This window comes from Bos indicus x Bos taurus, chromosome 26 (genome assembly GCF_003369695.1).
Source record: "Bos indicus x Bos taurus breed Angus x Brahman F1 hybrid chromosome 26, Bos_hybrid_MaternalHap_v2.0, whole genome shotgun sequence".
In the NCBI taxonomy this organism is placed as follows: Eukaryota; Metazoa; Chordata; class Mammalia; order Artiodactyla; family Bovidae; genus Bos; species Bos indicus x Bos taurus.
The window spans coordinates 1,039,825-1,065,421 of NC_040101.1; the positions used below are offsets into that span (position 1 = coordinate 1,039,825).

Here is a 25,597-nt window from a genome sequence, read left to right on the forward strand (position 1 = left end):
TGATGGCACGGTGGATAAGTGCACAAACTGCAAGTCGCTCAGTCGTGTCTGACTCTTTGGGACCCCATGGACTATACAGTCCATGGCATTCTCCAGGCCAGAATGCTGGAGTGGGTAGCCTTTCCCTTCTCCAGGGGATCTTCCCAACTCAAGGATCGAACCCAGGTCTCCCACATTGCAGGCGGATTCTTTACCAGCTGATCCACAAGGGAAGCCCTTGTGGATAATCCACCTGCCAATGCGGGGGGCACAGGTTCTGTCTCTGATGGGGGATGATTCCACATGCCTCGGAGCAGCTGAGCCCATTCACTGCAACTCCTGAGCCCTAGAGCCAGCAAGCTGCAAGCAGTGAGCTTGTGTGCCCCAACCACTGAGCCATGCACCCAGAGCCTGTACTCTGCGACATAAGGAGCCACTGCAATAAGAAGCTCAGCCTTGCAACTAGAGAGGAGCCCCCACTCTGCGCTAGAGGAGGCCCTTGTGCATCAGCAAAGACCCAGAGCAGCCAACACTACATGAAACAAACAAGCGAATACAGCCGTGTGTACTTGTCAAATAATTTATTTTTTAGGTTATACAAAGATGCTCCAGTTCACCAGCGAGCGGGGAAACACAGTTTTATCGAAATGAGACACCACTTCACCCTCACTCAGTTGGCAAAAATGAAGAGGTCAGGAAACCCCCGTGTTCGTGCCTGGGGCTCATTCTGCCGTCAGGGTGCCTGTCAGCCCTTGGGGCGTGTGGGAAGGCACCGGCTCTCCTGTGTTGGCTGGACTCCCACGTACAGTCACCCCACATTCCCCTCTGGAATCTCACAGAGATGCGTCAGGACAGGTGGGTGGAGATATTCACAGCAGCCTCCCCCACTTTAGCAAAACCTGGAAAGGACCCCAAAGGCCAAGACAGGAGAAAGTCATGAAATGAGCCAGCACTGGCTGCACACAATGAGAATAGGTCTTAGAAACAGCTTTTGGTGGAAAAAAAAGCAAATTCCAGGAGACCATAGAGTATGAAACTTTTTTTATACAAGGAAAACTAAATAAGTTGTAAATGTGAATAGTTGGATTCTAAAACGACAAAAACCAAGAGTCAGGTTGGCCCGTGATCTGAGCTGGGGGAGCAGGAGACGGGGCACGTGGCTGGTGTTGAGGGTTGGGCTGTGTCCCCCGATTGGAGCCCTGACCCCAGGACCTCAGACGTGACTTACATGGAGACAGGGTGTTTAAAGAGGAGATGGGTGTTAAACATGGTCATGGAACGGCCCTTCTCCAGTGTTACTGTGTCCTTACAGGAAGAGGAGATCAGGACACAGTCACGCAGAGGGACGACCCGTGAGGACGCGGGAAGAAGTCTGCAAGCCAGGGAGGAGCCAGCTCTGCTCACTCCTTTATGTTGGACTTCCAGCCTCAGACTGTGAGAAGAAAAATCCCTGTCATTTAAGTGCCTGCTCTGCAGTCTTCGTTACCATGGCCCCAGGAACGAATGCAGTCAGAGGGCGGTGGGGTGGGGGGGGGTCCCTCCATCCAGGGGGGGGTGCTGGTGGAGCGGGTGGCCCCCGGCTGCTGTTTTGCTGTCGCCCGTGTTGTGGGTGCCACTCTGTCTGCATTCTGTTCCAGGAGAGAAGGGGTGGGGGCAGGGCCGAGCGTCTGCAGCCTGTCTACTTGTAAGGGGGGCTGTCCTGACACCCCTTCTTGCCATCGCCTGGGCCTGGGGGTCGTTCTTGGAGGTCGGCAGGGTCTTTCCCACACTCTGGCTGAACCTCGGGCAGTTACCTGCCTCCCAGGCCCTCTCTCCTTCACCTGTGGAGCAGGGTGGCCATAAGGGGCTTTGGAGGGCAGCTGTGAGTCCAGATCACGGTGAGAGGCAAGGGTGCTGCCCGAGGGGCCAGAAATGGGCAAGGGTGCGTCTGGTGCTGTGAGGAGGTGGGGTCGTCACCCCAGTGTCAAGAGTAGGGAGGCCATGGCGGGCTGGGCACGGGCGGGTGGAGGGCCTGGACTCATGCCAACTGTGTCCCCTGCCCTCTGGCTGCCTGCCTCCTCCAGGCGGGTCTAAGGGGACACAAGAAGGTGGGGATCCCCCACAACGAGACATGAAAATACAGGTGATTTCTCCCCGGGGGCCTTTCCAGGGCCACGGACCCAGCAGGCTCACAATCTGATCAGAACTCGGCCATGACCATGACACCCCCTGGTCCCCACTCTGTTTCTGACACCCCTGAGTGCTCTGTGCTGGCCTGCTGCTGCTGCTGCTGCTAAGTTGCTTCAGTCATGTCCGACTCTTAGCAACCCCATGGACTGCAGCCTACCAGGCTCCTCCGTCCATGGGATTTTCCAAGCAAGAGTACTGGAGTGGGGTGCCATTGCAGACCCCTACTGTCACTGAGGTCTCATCTCCATGCCTGGCAGGCGCCTCTGTCCTGGGCGGGACCTGCCCAGCACCTGCAGTGAGCCACTCTCCGCTCCTGGCCCCAGCCCTCCCCCCAGTGCTGGGCACCCAGCTGAGGGGTGGCCAAGGCCCTCCGAAGCACATGCTGACTGGTGCCTGCAGAGACCTACCCTAGCCCGGAACTTGGAAGGCAAACACCCAGCTGCCCAGTGGAGATAAACCTCTCGTGTGTGCGCCTGCAAGTGCTCCCTGTCCAGGGCAGGTGGCCTCCCCCACTACAGACAATACTTTCCAGGGGCCTGAAAAGGGCCAGGCTTGGGCTGCAAGGCTTGCCTTAGCATCAGAGCTCCAAAAGGAGACAGAGATGGGAAGATTCATTTTGAAGAGAGGATGGGGGACAAGTACAGAAACCTAGATGGTGCAGAAAATTGGCTTGGCCATTTTAAAGATTTCAGGAGAAATTGTATAGAACCACCTCAGAAGCGAGGGTTTCCCCCCAGAATCCTTCCTCCCGACGTGGTCCTCACCCTTGACAAGCCAGCTGCGAGTACACATTCCTGTTCAAGGGGAGGGAAGTGTGGCCGTGAAGGGGGTGCTGAGGGCAGAGCATCAGGCGGCGGAGACCCACTCAGGCCCTGACACTGGGTGGACTCTTCCCTGCTGAACTCTGGACTTCCTTGGAACAGAGAGCTCTTGATTTCTTCCAGTGTCTCCCTTTAGGAATGGAAACGTCTGTGCTATGCTTGTCCCACCACTGCATTTTGGAAGCAGATGACTTGCTTCTAGAGTCACAGGCCCACCAACGGAGAACTTTGCCTCAGGCTGGGCCAAGCCTTGAGTCTCACCCAGACCCGAGCACACGATGGGCCAAGCCTTGAGTCTCACCCAGACCCGAGCACTCGATGGGCCAAGCCTTGAGTCTCACCCAGACCCGAGCACACGATGGGTCTTGCACTTCTGAGCTGATGACATTTAGACGAGATTTTTGGACTCAGAGTTGAAGCTCTAATGGTGAGACTTCGTGGATGCTGGGATGTAGTGAATGTATTCTGCACGTGGGCTGGGCTTAGATTTGGGGACCAGGCAGTGACCTGTATGACCTTATTTGGAAAGAGGGTAATTAAGTTAAAGATCCTGCATTAATGTGTTCATATGCTCAGTTGTGTCTGACTTTGCGACCCCATGGACTGTGGCCTGCCAGGCTCCTCTGTCCATGGGGTTTCCCAGGCAAGAATACTGGAGTGGGTTGCCATTTCCTTCTCCAGCGGATCTTTCCAACCCAGGGATCATATCAGTGTCTCTTGCGTTGGCGGGTGGATTTTTTACCACTAATACCACACAATTATCCTACATTAAGGTGAGTCCTAAGTCCTATAACAAATGTCCTTTTTTTTTTAACAAAAAAAATTTATTTATTTGGCTGTGCTGGGTCTCTTCGGAGAAGGCAATGGCACCCTACTCCAGTACTCTTGCCTGGAAAATCCCATGGACAGAGGAGCCTGGTAGGCTGCGGTCCATGGAGTCGCTAAGAGTTGGATACGACTGAGCGACTTCACTTTCACTTTTTACTTTCATGCATTGGAGAAGGAAATGGCAACCCACTCCAGTGTTCTTGCCTGAATCCCAGGGACAGGGGAGCCTGGTGGGCTGCCATCTATGGGGTCGCAAAGAGTTGGACACGACTGAAGCGACTTAGCAGCAGCAGCAGCAGCAGCAGCTGGGTCTCTTGGCTGCTGCATGTGGGATCTAGTTTCCTGGCCAGGGATCGAACCTGGGCCCTCTGCATTGAGATTGCAGAGACTTAGCCACTGGACCGCCAGGGAAGTCCCACAAATGTCCTTGTAAGGGAAGAAAAGGGGAGAAGACACAGGTGAAAAGGTGACGTGACGATGGAGGTAGAGCTTGGAATGATGCCTCTGCGGATCGTGAGATGCCAGCAGCCACCAGGAGCTAGAAGAGTCGTCTCAGGGCCTCCAGAGGGGACCGCCCTGCTGACACCTTGATTTCTAGCTTCTGGGCTCCAGAACCAGAGAAAACACCTTTGCACTGTTTGCGCCCACGAGTCTGTAGTCCTTTGTTCCAGCAGCTGGTACACTGGGTGTCTGACGAGGTTAAGCGCTGACTGTGCTGATGCCTGGTACCATGACAACAGCGGGGAAGGATTCCTCCCAGAGGCTGTGGGGCCTGTTCTCCTCGGTGCATTTTCCTCTCCTGGTTCTTGCTCTCTGGAGTCACAGAAGCCGGGCAGCCCTATGACCTCGAGAGTCAGTACAGTCACCAGGCAACCCAGTCACCCAGCACTCGGTCCCCACATCCTTGCTTCCACATGGCCTTTGTCCCTCGTCCCACCAGGGCTCAGTCTGATGTCCCTGTGGTCAGGGATGACCTGGTTTTCTACTTCCTGCTGCGAAGGGGACTCATGGATTCCCCACATGTGTGAGCAACTCCGACTGGAACCCTTTTTGGGCTTGCTTCCTGTTTCCTGGGGTCCGTTCTGGTATGTCCCCAGCAGGAAGCCGTGCATTCAAACTGAGCCATCTGAGGGGAGCTTAATAACAGGGACTATTTACAAAGGTGCAGGCAGCGTGTTAATTTCAGAATGAGGCTGTAAAACAAGGTACACATGAGAATGGGAGACTGCTAACAACCACATCCTCTCAGGAAGCACAGCTTTCTGGATGAATTATAGGCTGATGCACATTTATGCTAGGGTTTCAGGACCTGAGCCGTGAGTATAAATCAGACTCCTGCTGCTCTGCACAGGCCCTGTCTAAGCGGGCCCCAGCCGTCCCCCAGAGGCACTGGCCACTTTCTGTCCTTGCACACTAACTCATTTCAATCTCAGGGGCAGTGTCCTCACAGCTCCTGGGCCCCAGGCCTTCACCAGGTCACCAGCTGGGACCCCTGCGGGCCATCCCAGCTGCGGTGGTCCCGTGACCACGCGCTGCCCAGGATCCGGTGCGGGTGCTCCACGGGCGGGCTGACGGGGACACGTTTCTCTGGTGACTGCGCCACCCATAATCTCCTGTCACTGGCATAGCGCGGAGAGGACCCTGTCCTCACCCTGCCCACCTTCCTGTTCAGCGTGGGGAACTCGCCTCCCTGGGGTTGAACTCAAGGTAGGATGCACCGCCACCTTATGCTGTGGCAAGTGCACCCCCAAACCTCAGTGACTTCCCACAGGGGCCAAGTTCTCCCTTGTTCTGCTCATCCACTGCTGGTTGGAAGGTGGTCCCCCAGTGATCCGGACTCCTTCTGAGCCAAGGGGCATGTGCGGCCAGTCTGGACACTGGCCCTAAAGTGTGGCTCAGAAGTGACCCAGATCACCTCTGCTCACCTTGCATTGTTGGTCAATCAGCCCACACTGGTCAAGGGGCTCCACGGAATTTCAAAGGTGGAGTCGGGGACAGGCCTAGTCCTACCGCGGAGGGAGGAACAGCCAAGACTGAGAGACACAACCTGCGGGGGTAGGGGTGAGGCGCGGGGCGGCTCCAGGGCCAGTGTGGCTGAAGGGTGTCCACGGAGGAACGGGGGGCCCTGGGCAGGGGGCGGGGGCAGAGATTCGCAGGTCCTCGCGTCCTGGCTTGCAGGTCGGGTGGGTGGTCTGCCCTCATCCAGGGGCAGCAGAGGCCCTTTCGGGACTTCCTGGGGAAGGAACCTAAGGAGGCGAAGGCTTCCAAAAGTCAAAGTCAGACAACTCAACAAAAGCAAGCCCTCAGTGACCAAGTGTCAAGCACGCAGGGCTGGGTGGTACCGGGAGCCATCTCCGTAGGCCATCTGCTGTGCTTTACCGGCGAGGTCTCTCCTGGCCCTGCGATGGGGGTGCGGGGAGATCAAACCGAGCCTCGACAGCCCCACTCCTCGCGCAATATGCCGCACACGGCTCCCGGGCCGGCCCGAGGCGCAGATATGCTCCGGGAGCTTCTCGTCCCGACCCGTGCCCGGCCGGCCGCACTGAGAGCCCGACCGGAGGGAGACCCAACCACAGCGACCCAACCAGGGGATCCGAGGGCGCGGGCGCAGGTGCTCAGCGTCGCCTCGACCCCGAGCGCGCCCGTGCGTGCGTGTGCGCGCGAGCTCGCCGCGGGGTCTGGGCCGGCCGCGCGGGGAGGGGCTCCCTCCCCGGGCCTGCTCCCGCCGCGCCCCTCTTTCCCTGCGGCCCTGGTGCAGCCGCAGCGTTGAATCGGCCCCGGACGTGGGGCCGCAAGGCGGTGATCTGGCCTTGGCCTCCGCACAGCCGTTTCCCGCTGCCCCTTCGCGGGTCCCGCGCGCGGCCTCGCCAAACTCAGAACCTCAGGATGAGGTTTAAGGTGCCCCGGGTCGGGCGGCAGCAGCTCGCGGGCCGCCTTTATCCACCAAGGCCAGAGGGACCCCTTTCTTGTCTCCTGTCTGTGCCGCCGCGGCGCTATGCGCGGCACCCGCCCCTGCGTGGTGGGCGGCGGGTACCCAGGGCAGCTGGAGGGCTCTCGCTCAGGCCCTGCCCCGCCCCGCCCCCGCCCCGCTCTAGCTCCGCCCCTAACTGGCACCGCCCCCGGCTCCTGCCTGCCGGCCCCGCCCCCGGCCCTCGCTCCGCCTCGGATCCTGCCTGTCGGCCCCGTCCCCTCACTAGCTCCGCCTCCGGCTCCGCCTTCCGGCCCCGCCCAGCCCCCCCCCAACCCCGCACTAGCTCCGCCCCGGCTCCTGCCTGACGGCCCCGCCCCTGGCCCTCGCCCCGCCCCGGCTCCTGCCTCCCGGCTCCGCCCCCGCGCTAGCTCCGCCCCGCGCTAGCTCCGCCCCGGCTCCTGTCTGCCGGCCCCGCCCCGGCCCCGCCCCCGGCCCTCGCAGTCGGCTGAGCTGACCGGGCTGCCGGGACCCGGGAGCGCCGAGCTCGGGGCGCAAGGCGGGCGCTGCCTGTCTTTCCCGCTCCCGCTCCCCGCCCGCCGGGCGGGCCATGCCCCGGACTCCGGCCGCGGTGCGCACTCCGGTCCGGCCATGAGGAGCGGCGCCGAGCGCAGGGGCAGCAGCGCCGCGGCGCCCCCCGGCTCGCCGCCCCTCGGCCGCGGGCGCCTCGCCGGCCCCGACGCGCCCCCGGCCCCGCCGCCGCCCACCTCCGGCCAGCCCCGAGCCCGGGACTCCAGCGATGCCCGCGCGCAGCCGCGCCCCCTGTTTCAGTGGAGCAAGTGGAAGAAGAGGATGGGGTCCTCCATGTCGGCGGCCGCAGCGCGGAGGCCGGTGTTTGACGACAAGGAGGACGGTGAGAAGGGCCGCGCGGCTGGGACCTGGGGAGCGCACTGGGGCCCGCGCCGCCGGGGAGCCCGCGCGCTCTCGCAGGGGGGCTGCTGCGGGAGGGTTTCCGTGCCTCGGGGCACCAAGGTTCCCGGGGCGGGAAGACGTTCCGGGGCGTCTCGGTTTCCGAGGAAACTCGCGGACGGTGCCTGCGGTGCCCACGCGCGTCCCCCGTGTCCGGCAGCGGCGCGGCGGGCGGAGCAGGCCCTCCAGCCGCGGGGAGTGAGGATCGGTGGACCCCACTGCAGCCAGGGCGCTGTGTCTGCGTTTTCCTTTACTGTGCGGTGCGCGCGCTCGGTTGCCCCTCTGCACCTGAGGGGTGCCCAGTTCGCCAAGGGAGACACCCGACCACAGGTGGCGCGGGGGCCCGGCCCTCGGAGTTCTCAGAGCCGGCGACCGCGCAGCGTGGCTCCGGGCGTGCCCACCTTTGCACTCAGATGTGTGGTGGAGGCTTGCCTCTGTGCGAAAAGCTTCCCTTCTGGGAACTAGTTTGCCCTGAGTTCCCCCTGCAGGTAAGGCTGGTGACCTGGAGGTGGGCGCCAGTGGGAAGCAGGAGACCGAGGCAGGCCTGTGGGCACGCCTCCCTGAGCCCTGCTGGGCACAGGGCTTTTCCCTTAGCACCCCCGGGGGAGGTGGCAGTGCCCGCCCCTGAGCACTGTGACACTTCCACAGGCAAGCATGCAGCTCTTCTCTCAGATGTCATGCAGATAAGTTCAATGCTATAAGATGACACATTTGATTTTTTTGACATTTTCTTAAAATAGTAAAATATGCATTTTTCATTTGTAGGCAGCCTGCAGCGGGTAGGATGGATCTTTTATAATTTTAGAGCACAGCTTAGCCAAGGAGCCCAAGCTATTTATTTCTGATAAATAATTTAAGCATTATAGGAAATTACAATACTATGACCTAAGGCCAGTGTTGGAGAATGTGCAGCCTGGCGGCAGTCCTCACAGAGGGAAGGGGAGCGTGCTGCCTGGCAGGGTGGGGGAGGTCTGGAGGAAGCTGGGTTCCAATGAGCCGGGTCATGGTCAGCGGAGAGGGGGCCTGGGTGTCTGGACATGATCAAGGGGCGAGGCCTTCAGGACCGATCACGCCCGCACAGTGTATTCTGGGGAGACCTGTCTTTGTGTTCTGAACTTTAGGGCACAACTTACCGCTGGGGATGTTTCATATGTTGCATGTCTTTGAGTGTAAATATTCTAAGTGTAGAAAGCCCAGGGTGAATTAGGAAGGAATCAGGAAGCGACTGCATCCAGCTCTGGCTGTAGGGGCAGGATCAGAAGACGCCTGAGAAATACATCTGATTTCAGGACCCGCGGGTGTCGGCCCAGAGCCGGCCCTCTCTCATGTCTTTGCATTTTGCTGTCCAAGGCAGAAAATGCAGGCAGAGAGGCATTGATGTAGCCCAGTGGCTGCCTTCAGCTTCGAACAGTAGAATTTTACTACCTGTTCAGAGGGTTAGGTTTCAGAATCCAAGGAACATTAGAGGCAAAAAGAGCACAGAATGCATCTGTGGTTCTTGAATCTGATTTGGGAATTATTTCACACCTTCTCCCCCCTCCGCTGTCCCCATTCGCCTGAAGCAGGACAGCAGAGGTGCCGGCTATTCCGGGCTTGTGCAGGTGGGAGCTGGCTTCGGCAACAGGTGCACGCTCTTCAGCACACGTGCCTGTCAGTCACTCGCCCACCCCTGGGCTCGGTGGCCAGGTCTCCAAACTGAACACCTCAGGATGAGACCTAGCTGGGCTTTGGTGAGATTAGAGGGCCAGGACTGACCCTGGGTCTGGTTGCCGTGGATGCGATCCTGGGGGCGGCCACTTTATTCCAGTTTGATTCTGTCTTTGTGCCATCGTCAGGGTGCACACGGCTCGGGGATCACAGTACGTGTTTGCAAAGAAAATGTGTGCAGCTCTTGGCCTGAAGGCTGTGGGTTTGTTTACATGGAAAGAGCAGGCTTTGGAAAGGAGGAGGGCCGGTCTTCCAGGAGGGCAAGGCTGCACCCCACCTTTCTCTGAGGGCGGGCAGCTGTCCTCCCCGGACAAGGTCCCACACTTCTCGGCCCCGTGGCGGGTGAGCCAAAAGAGGTAACAGGGCTGTGCTGAGGGCTTGCGTTTACTGGGACTGCCCGGTTGCCATGGTGATATGAGACCTTCTGATGAATTTTTTAGATTAAACACCCAATTAGTGTATCAAATTTGGTATGCAGAGAAAAAGAAAAAAGAAAATAAGAGTGCAGTTTAACGGTGTGCCAGGTAGATGCCAACTGAAAAGCAGAATTGTGACTCGTCGGGCCTTGAAGGTCCCGTGTCCCCAAGGTGTCTGAGCCTGTGATCAGCCTGTGCTGGGCCGTGTTCAGAGTCCTCTGGGCCTCCTCCTTGCACTGGGCCCTTTCCCTCTGCCTGCAGCCCCGCGCCTCCGCTTGTCCCACCCTCGTGGCTTCGGGAGCGCTTGATTCAGGGGTGGACCTTGCGGGGCCTGCAGTCTGCTGCTCTGCCCAGCCTGCCGTGTGCTGGTCAGACGCCCTCATCCCTCTTGTCTGGATGTCTTCCAGCACCTTCCCCAAGCAGCTGGGTGACAAGTAACCCGGGGTGGGGGGCCCCTGCCCTTCTCGGCAGTCTGGCTCTTCTAAAGCCTAACACGGAATTAGGTTGCAAGTGGGGAACCACCGGCCATCCGGGAGGTTTGCCTTCACCTGGAGACCTGGAACTGAAGCTCCGCGGGGTGGCAGAGGGCCAGTCCTCGGCGTGCAGGGTGGGGTGGGCGGTAAGGTGGGGCTTGGGGCTCCCGGAGTCTCGTAACCTTTTATGAAACTTATAAAACCTGTCTTAAATTATAGAGGGATCAAAGTGTACAAATTTCTGAAAAGTTTAGACTTCCCTAAAATTGTCCTAAATAGGAAAACCGAGGCTCTGGTAACTTTAGCCCAGAAAGGCCTCCGAGCTACGCCTGCCCCAGCCCTCCCTAGAATGCACTCACACGTCGGTCGTGTAGAGACACACTTTATGGCTTCGGTGCAGAAATGGGATCGTGCTCCATTTATGGTTTTGTCTAAACCTGCTGTTTTTACTTAGCGAGGTGTTGTGACATCTCGTCGATCTAAAGGATCCCTTGTTGGCTAAATTTCCAAGGGCTGTTCTTAGTCCTGTGAACTAGACTCAAAGGATGCTCTTAAAAACTGTGGATGCCTCCCTGCCCCCAAATCCAGGTTGAATTTGTTGGGGGTGGGGCTGGGGGATGCTGGAGCTCAGGGATCAATATGTAAACAACTCAGCAGCGAGTGTTCTTGTGTGTTCATCGTGGTACACTCGACATTGTTTCCTTAGGGCACGTTCCTGGGGATGACATTGCTGAGTCAGGAGTGCACACGGAAGGCAGCTTGCTGCATCCGCCAGCTCCCTGGGGACGAGCCGTCCTGGGACATGCCGCTGTCCCGGATGCTTGTTACACGGTGGTGACCCAATGGGCGTGGCTGCGGCAGGTGCGGGGTGCCCAGAGAAATGAGGAGGTGGGGAGTCTGGTGTTGGACAAGGAAGCATGACTGTGGTGAACGCGGAGGGCGAGAGGAAAGGGGAGGAGGGAGGAGAGGGGAGGAGGACGCCCTCCTGTCTCCCCTCCCTGCCTCTGGGTGCTGGTGATGGCCTTGCTGTTTGACCACCTGAGAGCCTGCATCACTGCTTTGCTCCCTGCTAAGGTCGGCCATCTTTTTCTGTCCATGTTTGCATTCTGCTTTCCTGAGTCGCCAGCGCCTAGCCCTGCCCTGATGAGAGATGCTTGTTCAATCCCTGGGTCGGGAAGCAGCCCACTCCAGTGTTCTTGCCTGGAGAATCCCATGCACAGAAGAGGCGGCGGGCAGCAGTCCATGGGGTCTCCGTGGGCACGACTGAAGCGACTTTGCGCGCCGCACGCACCCCTGCACCTGGCCTCCCGCTGGGCTGTTGGCTGCCCTGTGCTTCCCACGGTTCCCAGGATGGAAGGGCCGCGGGGTCGTTCATCTTTCTGTGCTGCTAGTTTTTTTTTCCCCCACGTGCATCCACTTAATTTTTGTGCGGTCAGATTCATCAAGACCCTCCTTCCTGGCGGCTTTCCGCCTCCGTGTCCGGTTGCACCGTACGTGACGCTCGTTCAGTCAAAACCCTGCACTTTCTTCTAGTGCTTCTGTGGTTGCACTTTTTCGTTGCGACTTTTGGTCATTTTGGACTCACACTGGACACAGTGAGAAGGGCTTTTCCTCCCGCGGGCCCTGTACGTGCTTAGACTGGGCACATTCATTGCCTGTTTTTGTTGAATTGTGAACAAGATCTTTGCACCCGTCACGTTCCACGCTGGTTGGTGCTGGTATGAAGGAAAACTTAACTTTCAAAGATTGTCTGTCCTAAGTGTGGTTTTCTGCGGAGGCTCCTCATGGCTCTTGAGTTGATTTTCCCAGACTTCTTGGTTGGTTGGTCGAGTCACCTGCCAAGAACGACTCGGTGACTGGAAGGTGTGTGTGCCAACCCTCCCTTGCTGTATGCCCAGAGCTGGGGGCAGCGGAGTGCACAGTGCTGAGCACGGGGGCCGGCCCGGTGGTTCTGAAGCGTCAGTCCGGCCCTGTCACTGAGTCCTTGTCCAGTGGCGCGTGGACCTGACTTACAATAGGTGCCTCTCCCTTCCCTCCCGACCCTGGGGAGCGGGGCTGGCCGGGGCGGGGGCAGCTCTCTGTGAGGCCCAGGCTGATGGCGGTTCACCGCCTCCCCCACAACGCGGGGCCTTGGTGGCAGAAATGCAGTGGCTGCAGAGCCTGGGGTCCTCTACCAGCCAGCGGGGGTCCCCGGCTCCCCGGTGCAGGGCCGGGTGTCCCGGGGGCTGTGGGGCAGCCCTGAGCTTGACGTGTTTGCGAGGCTGACGAGGCTGGTCCGGGATGGACCGGGGACTCGCTGTCGTGCTTTTATGTAACAAATGTCAGCTCTGAGTGTCTATCCATCTGGCTGTGTGTTTTAAAATGCTAAAAATAAGTTGATTTTCTTTTAAACATTTAACCACCCGTCTTTCCAGTTGAGGCGGGCTGCAAGGATGCACGGGAGGTGAGCCTTGTCTGGGGCTGCTCTCTGAGGATGAGCCCTCCCGAGGCCCCAGGTCGGTCGGAGGGAGGCAAGGCGTTTATTCGGAGCAGGGTCGGGGCGGCTCGGAGGAGCTTCCCAAACTGCCAGGGCCCCCAGTCCCTGGGACCCTGTGAAAGTGCAGATGCTGGTTTGTCGGGCCTCGGGTGAGGCCTCGGGTTCTGTATTTCCATCCAACATCCCACCCACCCCGGGGAGGGCAGCAGCGCTAGGCGCAGAGGGGACCCGCTCTGGGTGGGGGGCTTGGTAAGGACAGTGTGGGGGGCGGGGCCCGGGGGCGTGGTCCCTGGGCAGCAGCCCCGAGGCACAGGGGCACCAGGGTGCTGCCTGCCCGGCGCTCCGCGGGGCGATGCCGTTGGCCACGGGCGGCACCTCGTCTGCACGCAGGCCGGCTCTCCCTCGTCTGCACGCAGGCTGGCTCTCCCTCGTCTGCACGCAGGCCGGCTCTCCCTGCCGAGGGGTCTCTTCAGTTTTGCTCTTCTTTCTGTGTTGCTCTTTTTCTCTGCGGACCACGTGGACACACGCGCTTGGAACAGCAGTGGCGCTTTGGGTCCTGCGTTTGCAGCCGATGCCACAGTCTGAACTTCTTCCTTCCCTGATGAGCACTCAGCCTCCGCCGACTCCCAGCCAGCCTGGGGGAGGCGTGTTGCCAGAGGCGGGTGGCTCAGGGCTGCGCCCACCCCCGGCCACTGTGTCCTCTCGTCCTGGCTGCTCTGACGGCCCAGCCCTGCCCGCCTGCCACCCCCAGCCCAGTGGTTCCCCACTCAGGGTCTGTGCCCCGTGGCCTTGGGCCAGATTCCCCTTTGGGTGGGGTGCTCAGAACCAGATTTGGCGTTTGTTCTTCTGACGTCACGTTTCCTGTCCAATCAGAGTTTTCCTCCTTGTGTGCTTCTCAGTCCCTGCCTTGCTCTGCCGTCTCTGGATAAATCTATGGAGAGGGAAGACTTTGGTGACCAGCATCTCTACTAGGTGGCAAGAGTCCAGTGGACACTGGACCTTGCTGCTCCCGACAGCTGTTGGCACGCTTCCTCTAGCCCTGTCCCTGCTTCCCCGGGGCGGGGGGAGGTGGTCACCCGTCACCATCTCTAGACCTCTGTCCCGCCCCAGGGGGTGGACGCACGCTGGCCGGCGCCCTGGAGGCCACAGTGGGCTCCTCTCTCTTCCCTAAACGCTGGCTGTGGCCAGCATGCAGAATTACTTTAATGCTCAGAATCTGAGACAATTGGGGAGAAGCTACAATTAATAAAATCATTGTTATTTTTAAAAACCAGGATGCCTGCTTCATCATAAGCTATTTTCTCATTGACCTGAAATCTCTTATTTAGAAACCAGGGTGCTGGGCAAGATCAGCGTGCCCCACCCAGCCCCTAGGTCACTCCCCCCACCGCCCGCCCTCCACACCCCCAGGTGTGACTGAGTGTGTGGTGGCCTCCAGCACTTGGCCGGCGCAGGCCCCGCAGAGTCGATGCCGTGCAAACCCGGCTTGCTGTTATTTACATCCTGCAGCCAAGGAGATGGTGTGGGTGGGCGTCCGTGTCGCCCCCAATTTATTGAAAATAGCCAAGCACTTCCTGTTTCTGGGGTGTAGACGCGCTCTGTCTCCACTCGCCAGGCGGGACCTGTCGCTGACACCCGGGGCGTGCCGCGCCGTGTGCTCGGGTCTGGAGTCTGCTGGGCTTCTCAGACACGAGTCCCCACTTCCTGCTCCCGCCCTGCGGGGTCCGTGGTGCTGGGTGCTGCTTCCCAGCCTCCTGCCTCAGACTCGGGCCCTGGGAGCCAGGAGCGGGATCTTGGCCCTGGCCGCGCACCCCAGGACGGTCTGTTATCCGCGTGTGTGCGTGCTCAGTCGCTTCAGTCGTGTCCCACTCCGTGCGACCCACGCACTGTAGCCCACCAGGCTCCTCCGTCCATGGGATTCTCCAGGCACGGATACTGGAGTGAGTTGCCACGCCCTCCTCCAGGGGCTCTTCCCAGCTGAGGGATCAAACCCGCCTCTCTTATGTCTCCTGCACTGGCAGGAGGGTTCTTTACCACGAGCGCCCCCGGGCAGCCTGTTTGCTCTTTGTGTCTGGTGGTAAACAACCCCCAGACTCAGTGACTTAGCAACAATATTTATACTGTGTTTCCTGATTCTGCGGCTGGGAATCTGGGCGGGTCACCTGCTCCACGTGACATCCGTGGAGCTGGGAAAACCTGCTGGCCTCCCCATCACGGCCCCCTGGGCAGCTCAGTCACCCGGGGCTGGTGGCAGGCTCAGCGGGAGTCGTGTCGCTGGTGGGGGGTGGCCCCTGGGGTCTCAGCTCCTGTGGGGCGGCTGCCCCGTCAGTTATCTGTGACCACGTACCGCATTGCCCCCAGACAGAAACGGAGCGGCTGGACGCAGTGACATCAGTGCGTCTTTTTGGGAGCTGGCCGCTCGGGTGGCCCGGATTGGGGCTGCGCTGGGCTGCGGGGGCCACGCACGTTTGCATCGTCCTCGAGTCCCCTGTTTCCTTTCTGTTCTTTGTGTCAAGGTCATCTTGTGCCTGTGAAGTCCTCTTTTAGCTCCTTAGGCAGACAGCACAGGGCTGAGAGGAGGGCAGAGGGAGAGGGGCACAGAGGAGGCAGACGGGAGGGGTGAAGAGTCACGAGCTGAAGGAAGGGTGGACCCAGTGCCCATGTCGGTGCCCGGCTTGTGCCCATGGCGTGGCCCTGCCTGGCGCTGGCCCGGAGGGGCAGGTGGGCCGCTGTGAGGGTGGTGGCCGCCCTCCGGGACAGGACGCTGAGCAGGGGGCCTGGGCGCTTTTTCTGGTGGGACTCGAGTCGGACGGGGGTCCTGGGCCGTGTGGGGCCCGCAGCACTCAGAGCTGCAGACAGGAAGCGGCTTGGTCCCCGCAGAGCCCCAAAGCTGGACCTAGTACAGACCCTGGGGGTGGGCGGGGCGAGGGGGAAGGGAGTGAGAGTTTGGGGCCAACGCCTGCTGTCCCCCGTCAAGCATGACCGACCTCACTACATCTACTCAGCCACGGAGCGCCGCGGACCCGCTCCAGCCCGGAGACGCGCCCCAGTTTGGGTGATAGATGATGCAGCTGGCCGTCCAGCCGCAGATGCTGCTGCTGGGTGATCTTTTATTCCTTTTAGCTTTTTATTATATAACGAAAGGTGACAAGAAAAGTATTAAGAAATTCGGTGTCTTATGTAATCTCAGCGCTAAGACAACCATTGGTGCCTTCTCACACCCCCTTCCAGTCCATACTTGGACACTCACGGAATATATGTGACTTTTAAAGTAAACTTTATTTAGGACATTTTTAGCTTCACAGAAAATTTACATAAAAGTCATGAAGGTGGCGCAGAGGGTTCTTACATATCCTGCACCTCATTCCCCTGATGTTAATGTTAACATAGTACATTTGTCACGACCAGGGAGCCAGCGGGGAGACGATACTGTACTAGTCAGGGCTCTCTAGACAAACACCAGACAAATAGAATAATACCGTGTGTGTGTGTGTGTGTAAACGAACATTTTTGTTGTTCTGTCCCTTAGTCGTGTCGGATTCTTTGTGACCCTGTGGACTGCACCACGCCAGGCTTCCCTGTCCTTCACTATCTCCCAGAACTTGCTCAAATTCATGTCCATCAAGTCGGTGATGCCATCCAACCATCTCATCCTCTGTCGTCCCTTTTTCCTCCTGCCTTCAATCTTTCCCAGCATCAGGGTCTTTTCCAGTGAGTCAGCTCTTCGCATCAGGTGGCCAAAGTATTAGAGCTCCAGCTTCAGCATCCATTCTTCCAATGAATATTCAGGACTGATTTCCTTTAGAATGGACTGGTTGGATCTCCTTGCAGTCCAAGGGACTCTCAAGAGTCTTCTCCAACACCAGACTTCAAAAACATCAATTCTTCGGTGCTCAGGCTTCTTTATGGTCCAATTCTCACATCCGTACATGACTACTGGAAAAACCATAGCTTTGATTATACAGACCTTTGTTGGCAAAGTGATGTGTCTACTTTTAAATAGGCTTCCCAGGTCTGTCATAGCTCTTCTTCCAAAGAGCGTCTTCAAGTGCCCACCCCCATCAGGGAGGGCCGCCTCCTCTGCTGAGTCCCTGGTTCAACTGCTCGTCTTGCTCAGAAGCTCCCTCCAGAACAGGCGCAGAACTGTTACCTGGGTGCTCCGGGCCAGTCAGCGTGACACGTGAGATGATCCACCGTAACTCTGAGAAATACTGAAGTCATGGTTTATTCAGATTTGCTGTTTTTTTTTACTGAACATTCTTTTTCTGTTCCGCGGTCCCATCCAGGATCCACATGACATCTTCCTGTCCGTCTTTAGGCCCCTGTGAGCTGAGTCAGTTTCTCAGACTGCGCTTGTTTTGATGACCTTGACAGTTTTGGGTCTTTGGGAGGAAGACTACGGGAAAAACGCTCTTCTCGTCACGTCCTGTTGAGGGTGCAGATGCTCAGCTGGGCTTACTGCTGCTGACGTTGGCCTTGACCGCCTGGCCGAGGTCGTGTCTGTCAGGCGTCTTCACCGTCGGGGCCTCCGTCCCCCGTCCACACTGTGCCATCCCCATGGGGCAGGAGGCTGGGGTCTGCCTCCTCTAGGGGCAGGTATCTACATGAAATCACTTGGGATTCTTTGGCACAGAAGCTTTGTGTGTTCTTCCGCTTGCTTTGTGGTTCAGTCATTCACTTGAGCCCTTGCAGACTCATGGATCTCTGTTCTGTGCTTTGCGTTGCAATCCGAGCTCTCGTGTTTGACTTACTTTCTGCTCGGGTTGGCCAGCTCCGGCCATCAGAAGCTTCCCAGTTGGCTCCTGGCCCTTTGGGCCTGCTGCCTTCACTGTTTGCTGTCTTTGCTTCTTTCTGAGCACTTCCTTACTTTTTGTGACTAGAACATGCTCCAGACTCATTGTGTATTCCCCAACCCAACCCTAGAATCAGCCAGTTCTCCCAGGAGCCCAGGTCCTTCTTCTGGGTAGGGTGTCAGAAACCAAGATCTGGGCGCTGGGGGTGCTCACCCTTCCTGGGAGATAATGACCTTTTAAAGCACAGAGCTGTACCCAGCGCACCGCTCAGCCTCAGGCCCAGACTCTTGACCTTGAGGAAGTCTGCACAGGCCCAGTGCAGGTCCCTGCCTGTCCCCTCCTAACCCAGGGCCCCTCCACCCGCACTGGGGCATGCCTGTCTGTCTCCAGGCCTGCAGGCAGGCCTGTCCATGGTCCCAGCTCTGGGTGGGGGCAGTGACCTGCAGGTCTGGCTCTGGGGAGCCCAGAGCTGTGCCTGAGCTGCGCCCTGTGCCCCGTTCACGTTTCATAACTGTTGGCACGCGATGGCACAGGCTCCCAGGGATGGCTGAGCATGAACCAGGCGTTTTTGTGTCCCCAGGGTGGAGATTGATGCCAGGCATCCAGAAGACAGTCTCTGTGCATCTCAGGGAGAGTAAACAGCCTGCTTCCTGCTCCTGTGTGGAGAGCTTCCCTTGGTGCCCTGTCCCCGCTCGTTTGTTCCCCGTTATCAGCAGAACTCCTGAGGGCACTGGTCCGCGTGGGCGCCTGTCCCCTCACCTGCAGACCAGGATTTGTCCCTCGGCCTCCAAGCCCTCGTGAAGCCCTCCTGCACGGGGGCAGGGCTGACGCCCAGTTCTCGTGTCTCCATCTGGACCCCCCAGCTTCCTTCTCTCCCAGGACGCCCCTGCGCGCCTCGGCCTCGCCTCCTGCCACCCTGGTGACTCCGGAGCGCTGGGCTCCTGCCGCCTCCTTTCCTTTCCTGCTTTGCTCACGCAGACGGTCTCACAGATTCAAATACCATCCGTATGCCATGCCTCCCAAGTATCCCTCCAGCGAGGACCTTGCCTCCCACACTCCAGGCTTCTCTGCCCAGGCTCCGTCTCGTGTGTCACACGTGTGTCCTGTAACACGTGCACACCGCACCCCTGCAGTCTCCCTCCTCACTGACTTCATCCTTCCAAGTGCCCTGTGGCCCCTCCACACTGGACACGCCCCCTCCCAGCCTGGCCCTCACGTGGCACCTTGGTTCTGCCTTCCAGAGACTGACTGCCCGTGTCCCTGCCGCCCCACGTGCCCCGAGCTCCCCTCCCCGCCCTCCATCCCGAGGTAGCAGCCAGGCTCACCAACACCAGCACCTGCTTTGGGGCCCCAGGGCTGAGAACTTGCAGGGTACCTGGGCACAGCCTGGGGTTCTGGGGTTAACCTGTGTGTGCATGTGAGCATCAGCGTGTGTGGGAATGTGTGCGCCTGGGGTGTGCACGCTGTAGCCGGGCTCACAGGCACTGTCCTGGCTGTCCCCCCTGTGGACCCCCGTCCTCCATGTGGACTCCCTGGCCTCCCCGTGGACTCCCTGTCCCCCCTGTGGACCCCTGTCCCCCCTGTGGACCTGTGTCTCCCCTGTGGACCCAGGCCCCCCTGTGGACCCCTGTCCCCCCTGTGGACCCAGGCCCCCCCTGTGGACCCCTGTCCCTGTGGAGGTGCAGGTGCCACGGGGCTGGCTCCCTGGGGTGGGCAGCTCTCCTGGCAGCTATCTCTCTGCTTGTTGAAGATGCTGAGACGTGGTTGCGGCCCATGAGGTTCTCCCTCGGAAGGACCCCGTGGTCTGCTGCAGGGGAGCCTGGGCTGTTGAGCGAGGCCCGGGGTTTGGGGGGGGAGGCAAGGCCCATGCCTGATCCGTGTGCGGGCTCTGCCTCTCTTCTCTGCTGGGACGGCAGGGGCCAGGGACCCGTGATCCCCCCACTGCCGGTGTCCGGCTCACGGGGGCTGCAGCCGAGGAATGGCCATCTCGGGCACACAGGTGGACCTGGAGCCCACTCGGGCGGTGCCCGCCAGCTCCAAGGCTGGGGGCTCCGTGCAGAGCGGCAGGTGAGGTCAGAGCCGTGGGGTGCTGTGCCGCAGGCTGGGGGGGCTGGGTTTGCTCAGCACAGCTTATCTGGGGGTCGATCACTTCCCAGGGCAGGGGCGTGTCCTGCCTGCCCTCTCCCTGGGCTGACCCTTGTCTTCAGGCCCTGGGGGTGCAGCCTTGGACTGAGCATCATGGGCTGAGACGGTGAGGGGACGGTGGTCACCTGGGGCCGGGGTGGGCCTGGCCTTGGACTCATGCGGGTGTGTCCAATGGAATCTCAAGAAACCTTTACAGAACAAACTTAAGTAGTTTTAATTTAAAAAAAAAAAAGAAGCAATGCTCTGGAGAGCGTAGGTTCGCTCGTGTGCGGATCCTGTTAATTGAAAGGTTCAGGAGGTTGTTAATTACTCTTTTATCAGCAGCATCTTCTCTCCCAAAGGCACTCACGTTCTTCTTGTCAGTGCACAAGCGACGTGCCCCTGCCCAGGGCACCGACCTCAGAGTGGGGGGGTGCCTCTGCCCTGGGCCTCAGGTGCGGGGTGCATGCGTCTCAGCCGGTCTCCCCGCGTCCTTGGCGGCCAGTCTGGTCCTGTGCTGGGAGGGGGAGCCAGTCTGCGTTTCAGGTCATTCCCTTCTGTCCTCAGTGGTCATTCTGGGAAAGGAGACGCTTTTAATCTGGGGGAGTCCAGCTTCTCTCTCATTCCTCCCTTTAGGGTTTGTTCCCTCTGTGTCCTGTCTAGAGCATAGTTACCTAACTCGTGGTCATAAAGACTGTTTTTCCTTTCTTCTAGAGCTTTTATGGTTTTACTGTTATTTTTTTCTTTTGTACAAAAAACACATATCATTCCCCCATCACAAAATCGAGTGGCTGAATTACAGGAACGAAACCAGATCAAAGACACAAAAAGAGAAACTCACCACTCATACTGAAACCTACCAGACTCTTGGAGTGGAAACGAGCTTGTCTCTACTAGAGCTTAATTCCATTGCTTTTGACTCCAGTGCTCTTCGACAATGGCCAGGGTTTTCCGTATTTTCCCACCAGTCTTTCCCAAAGGAAACTCATTCCAGATTCTCACCTTTTCCACTGAGGTCTTAAAAGGGAAACGGAGTTCCAGTTCATACAGTGGTCTCTGGTAACCTCAGTTCTTTAATGTGATCACTTTCAAATTTACAGGATGGACGTGGAAATACTTTTACTCCGCTGTAGTGATTCCATTGTTCACGCTCCACTTCAGGTTGGTGTTTATGTTGCTCAGACGCCAGGGCCAGGGCTCGGCCTCTCTGCTCCTTCTCCTGCCTTCCTCCCTCCGCCGTCCTCTCCTTCCTTCTCTCCCCTCCTCCTCCTCTGCGGTCTGATGTCTGTGTGATCCAGCACCGCTTGCTGAGATGATCATCCTTTCCCCAGGAGTGTTCCCTGGCATCTTTCTGGAACTTGAACTCATGGGCCTCTTCCTGGCTCTGTTCTGCTCCGTTGATCTCTTTGTCTGTCTTTACGCCGATGCCACAGCGTGCTGATTATTGTAGCTTTACAATGTGACTGAAAGCAGATGTGTTTGCTCTCCAACTTTGTTCTTTTTCCAGATTGTTTTGACTATGCTAGATTCTTTGCCTTCCTCTGTAAATTTTAGAATCAGTTTATCAGCTCCTAAAGTAAGCTAAGATTTTGGTTGGGATTCCATGAAACTTGATCACTTAAAAAAGGACAGACTTCTTAACATTTAGCGTTTTCCAGTCCAGGAACGTGGCACTTCACGCATTTATTCTGGTCTTTAATTTCTGTCAGCATGGCTTCATAGTTTTCACTGTGCAGGGGTTGCAGGCATATTTTGTGTTTTCTAAAAATAAATTGTTGCATCCTGACTGTATCCCATCGCCCTGTGCAGGATACCTACTCTGATATCTTGTCTGTAGATTTCATAGGGTTTTCTATGTTGCTTGTGAACGAAGACAGATTTACCAACTTTATGCCTTTTCACACTGTCTAGACATCTAGCACAATGTCGATTAGAGGAGCCGGGAGCTGGCTTCCTTGTCTTTTTCGTGATCTTAGAGGGAGAGCGTCCACTATTTCACTGTTAAGTACAATGTCAGCTGAGCTTTTTCAAAGACCGCTTATCAGACCAAGGAAGTTTCCCTCTCTTCGTACTCTGATGAGTTTTTGTTTTAAAGTCATTAATGGTTGTTGGATTTTGCAAAATGCCTTTTGTATCTGTGGAGATAACTCCTTTATTCTGCCAACGAGGTAAATTGCACTGAGTGACTTTTGAACAAGAATCAGTCTCACGTTATTAGGTTTGTGTTTAGATATTGCTGAATTCAATTTGCTGGTATTTTGAGGCGAGCCGAGCGGCTCAGTGGTAAAAAAATAAATCCGCCTGCCAATGCGGGGGCAGGAGCTGCAGGAGACTCAGGTTCAATTCGTGGGTCGAGAAGATCCCCTGGAGTTGGAAATGCCAACCCCTTCCAGTATTCTTGCCTGGAGAATCCTGTGGACAGAGGAGCCTGGGGGCTACAGTCCGTGGGGTCGCAGAGAGTCGGCCACGACTGATGGACCGAGCGCCCGTGCGGCGTATGATTTTCATTATACTCACGGGGAATATTGGCCGGGAGTCTCCCTCCTTGTGGTGTCTCTGGCAGGTTCAGGCCAGCCTCATAAGGTGGGTTGGAGGTATTCCCTCCTCCTCCGTTTCCTGTAAAGTCTGTGCGACCTTGGTGTCACTTCTCCGTTAAACCTTTGCTAAAGGTCACCGGCGAAGCCGCTGAGCCTGGAGCTTTCTTTGTGGTGAAGCTTTAAGGACAAATTCGATTTCTTTGATAGCTAGGGCGTATTCAGACTTCCCGCTCCTCCTCGTGCTCGCTTTCAAGGGGTGGAAATCGCCCCTTGCGTAAAGTACTTGTTTTCCTTCAGAGGCTGTAGTGATGCCTCTCCTTTACACCTCACGTCAGCGTTTTACGGTTTCTCCCCCTTTCTGTCTGTCAGTCGCCACAAGGAACGAGAAGCCTCCAGTCCTGTGGCTGGTCTGTGTCTTCCGTCCCTTCTGCTGGTTTTGCTCCGTGTGTGTGTCTGGCTTAGGCTGCGTACGCGTTTGGTGCTGCTGTGTCTCTTTGGATGACTTGAACCTTTGTCCTATGACACGTCTGATGATGTTCCTTGGCTCCAAGTCTACCTTGATGCTAATGTGGCCGCCTGGTTTCTTTGATTGGTTCGTCTGTGAGCAGCCGTTTCCTCCCTTAACCTCTTGCCTCTGTACCTTTAAGGAGGAAGCAGTTTCTTTATAAATAGCACTTGGTTGACTCTGGCTTTTTAAATCCAGTCTGGAGATGCCTGCTTTTTAGAAGGAATGTTCATCCATTTACTTGAATGTAATTGTCGATATATTTAAGCCTGAAATCTTGCCATTTCACTACTTTTCTATTTGCTATCCCCATCAATTAATTGTTTATCATCGATCTCCTGGGTTATGGGCTTCTCTGGTGGTGCTCCTGCCGATGAAGGAGATGTGGGTTTGATGCCTGGGTCAGAAAGATCCCCTGGAGGAGGGCATGACAACCCACTCCAGTCTTCTTGCCTGGAGAATCCCATGGACAGAGGAGCCTGGCGGGAGCCAGTCCATAGGGTTGCACAGAGTTGGACGCGTCTGAGCGACTTCGCAGAGCTCGCCATCTCCTGTTAGAACAGAAGCCGCTTGAGGGGAGGGGCACTGTTGCCTGAGAACGTTCCCCTGGTCTTGGGGAGGGACGGCTCAGGGCTGCAGCCCTTGCTTGGGCTGTTGGCCTGGATGGGAGAGGCCTGGGTGGTCTCAGGGTCTGCACGGGTGGCAGGGCCCAGCGCCTGCCCTGCCAGCCCCCCGTCCTGGTCCGTCTGTCCCCCTCCTGGTGCAGCGAGTGAGGGGGCCCCCGCGGCCGGGCTGAGTGGTCTCGGGCCTCGTTTGGTCCAGGTCGCCTCTTCAACACTGTATCGCTGGGTTTGTGAGGTGCCTCCCCTCCATGGGCAGCGGGGGCTGGAGGCTGCAGGTGCCCCAAAGTCCTCAACAGCATGTCTCCGAATTTGGAGAATCTGAGACAGGGAAGGGCCTGCCTGCAGCCTGCTGGCCTCTGGTCGTCGCCGCTGGCTCCGCGTGGGGAGGGGCCTGCACCCTCGGCTCCTGTGGGGAGCGGGGTGGGGTGGGGCCTGCTGGAGAATCCCTGTCCAGGCTTCTCTGGCTGGGTGAGTAGAGCTGTGCCCCCGGCCAGGTGGCAGGCTGCTCCCTCTGGACCTGAGCGGTATGGGCAGCTCCTTCTGGCAGCTGGACCCTGTCTAGCACGTGCCAGGCGCTCCCGCCCCCCTGCCCCTGTGCGATGGCCCCCTGCCCTTCAGTGGACATTGCTGCCCATTTCAGGCCGTGGGGAAGGGTGTCCGGGCTGCGGGGTCACCAGCCAGGAAGGCCTGCCAGGATCCCGGAAGCTGGGCACCAGTGACACGTCCTGCTCCAGCGACCTCGTCACCCACGGCCTGCGCTGCCGGGGCCTGGAGCTGCGCGGTCAGTGGAGAAGGGTGGGCCCTGCGGGCGGCCAGCAGATGCTGAGCCCAGCGGGTGCTGGCCTGGGCCCCAGGCCTGGTGGCTCCACGGGCTCCTGGTCCGGCCCAGCCCGCCCCCCCCACCGCGTGGCTCACCCTCCTTTCCCCTGGGCGCCAGCACCCGGTTTGCCGCTCGGCGAGGTGTCGCATGGGCAGTGGCCCCGGTGGGGGCAGAGGACGTGGGCACCTGGACCTGGAGGACCCAGGGCAGGGCCAGCGCCTCAGCCTCAGCCTCGCAGGCAGCTCCGGGCCTGCAAGGGGACCCGCCACGTGGTCCCTTACTGGTCCCCTGCCCTCTACAGGGACGCTGCGCCTTCCCCGGGGACAGGCAGGGGCAGCCATGCCCCTCCCGCCGGCTCAGCTCCATCCCGACCGGCAGCCGGTGGTCAAAGCTCACCGGTGGCCCCTGGTCTCATCACAGGTCGCTAGCGATCACGGCACCCTTGGCTGCTTCTGCCTGATAGTCTCTGACTTTGTTTCTCTCGAGGGGGGGCTTCAGAGCGCCCCCAGGACAGGAGCTGTTCTCCCCACCGCGAGCCCGTGGCCCTCCGCTAAATAAGCAGCTCGGGTTCTCAGGCGCCTTTGCCGCGGAGCTGGCTCACACGGCATGGACTCTGCTTGGGGGCGGCGTATCCTGACGCCTGCAGAAGGTAACACGGGGGCCTTTGCGGTCCCAGCTGGTGCCGGGGCTCCGCCGGGCGGGGGCTGCGTGGCCGGACGGGGGTGGCACGAGTCCGCTTTTCTCGGCAGCGGGGTGGGTGGTTCTGCGGAGCCCTCCCGGTGCAGCAGTTGCAGGCGCCCCGAGGCCGGGTTGCGGGGTGCCGTGTGTGCCCGGCGGGCGGCATGGCCTCAGGGCACGGCCCCTCCGCGGCTCGGGGGATGGGCGCCCTCCCTTCCCGCACCCCCTCCTCGGCTGGGCCGGGATGGCCACGTGCAGGGGAGCCCCAGGTGACGCTCCGGGATCCCGTGGCTCCCGAGCCCAGCCTGCAGGGCCCCCACCTGTGAGGACTGCTTTCCTCGCCAGTGGCCCGTGGGAGCCGTGTGATCGGGTGTGGGGTGGAGGCAAACCCTTCGGAGAGGTCATGCTGTCCTGGGAGTCATCTTCTCAGAGGAAGATTTTGATTTCCTAAGATGGTGTTTCCAGTGCTTTCCAGACCGGTGCCCAGGAGCATATTCCTGGGCTGCGTGAGACCATTTTATTCTTAAAAAAAAAAAAAAAAAAAAGCCATTCACCTTGAGCATCAAGATCACGGGTCCAGGCCCCTGAAGATGTGAGCTGGCAGATGGTAGGGTGTCTGGTGAGATGAGTAGGGACAGTGAGGCGACTTTTATATCTCATTTAAAAGGCACTTAAAAAATAAACAGAGAAGCGTAAGCAGAAAATAGCCCAGACTTTCATGTCCATTTTTTTATTGACATAAAAAAATAATTCATGTGGGAGGGTCAGACG

General features: G+C 58.5%; 1 protein-coding gene and 1 long non-coding RNA gene across 5 annotated transcripts in view; both read left to right on the forward strand.

Moving 5' to 3' along the window:
- The first annotated feature begins 179 nt into the window (after nt 1–179).
- LOC113884697 lies at nt 180–1,440 on the forward strand. Its single transcript, XR_003508977.1, has 2 exons — nt 180–834; nt 1,292–1,440. It is a non-coding gene; the product is annotated as an uncharacterized LOC113884697 (long non-coding RNA).
- A 5,759-nt stretch (nt 1,441–7,199) lies between these two features.
- The window catches only part of STK32C (serine/threonine kinase 32C), a 71,846-nt gene continuing 53,448 nt past the window's right edge, over nt 7,200–25,597 (forward strand). For 2 of the 4 annotated variants that reach the window (XR_003508857.1, XM_027528909.1), the window contains exon 1: nt 7,201–7,618. Coding sequence is in view for 3 of the 4 variants with exons in the window: in XM_027528909.1 (XP_027384710.1) it covers nt 7,357–7,618 (262 nt within the window). In the remaining variant the exon portion in view is untranslated. Of the gene's footprint in view, nt 7,619–25,597 lie in introns of all 4 variants that reach the window. The other 2 variants (XM_027528907.1, XM_027528908.1) reach the window with 2 other exon arrangements.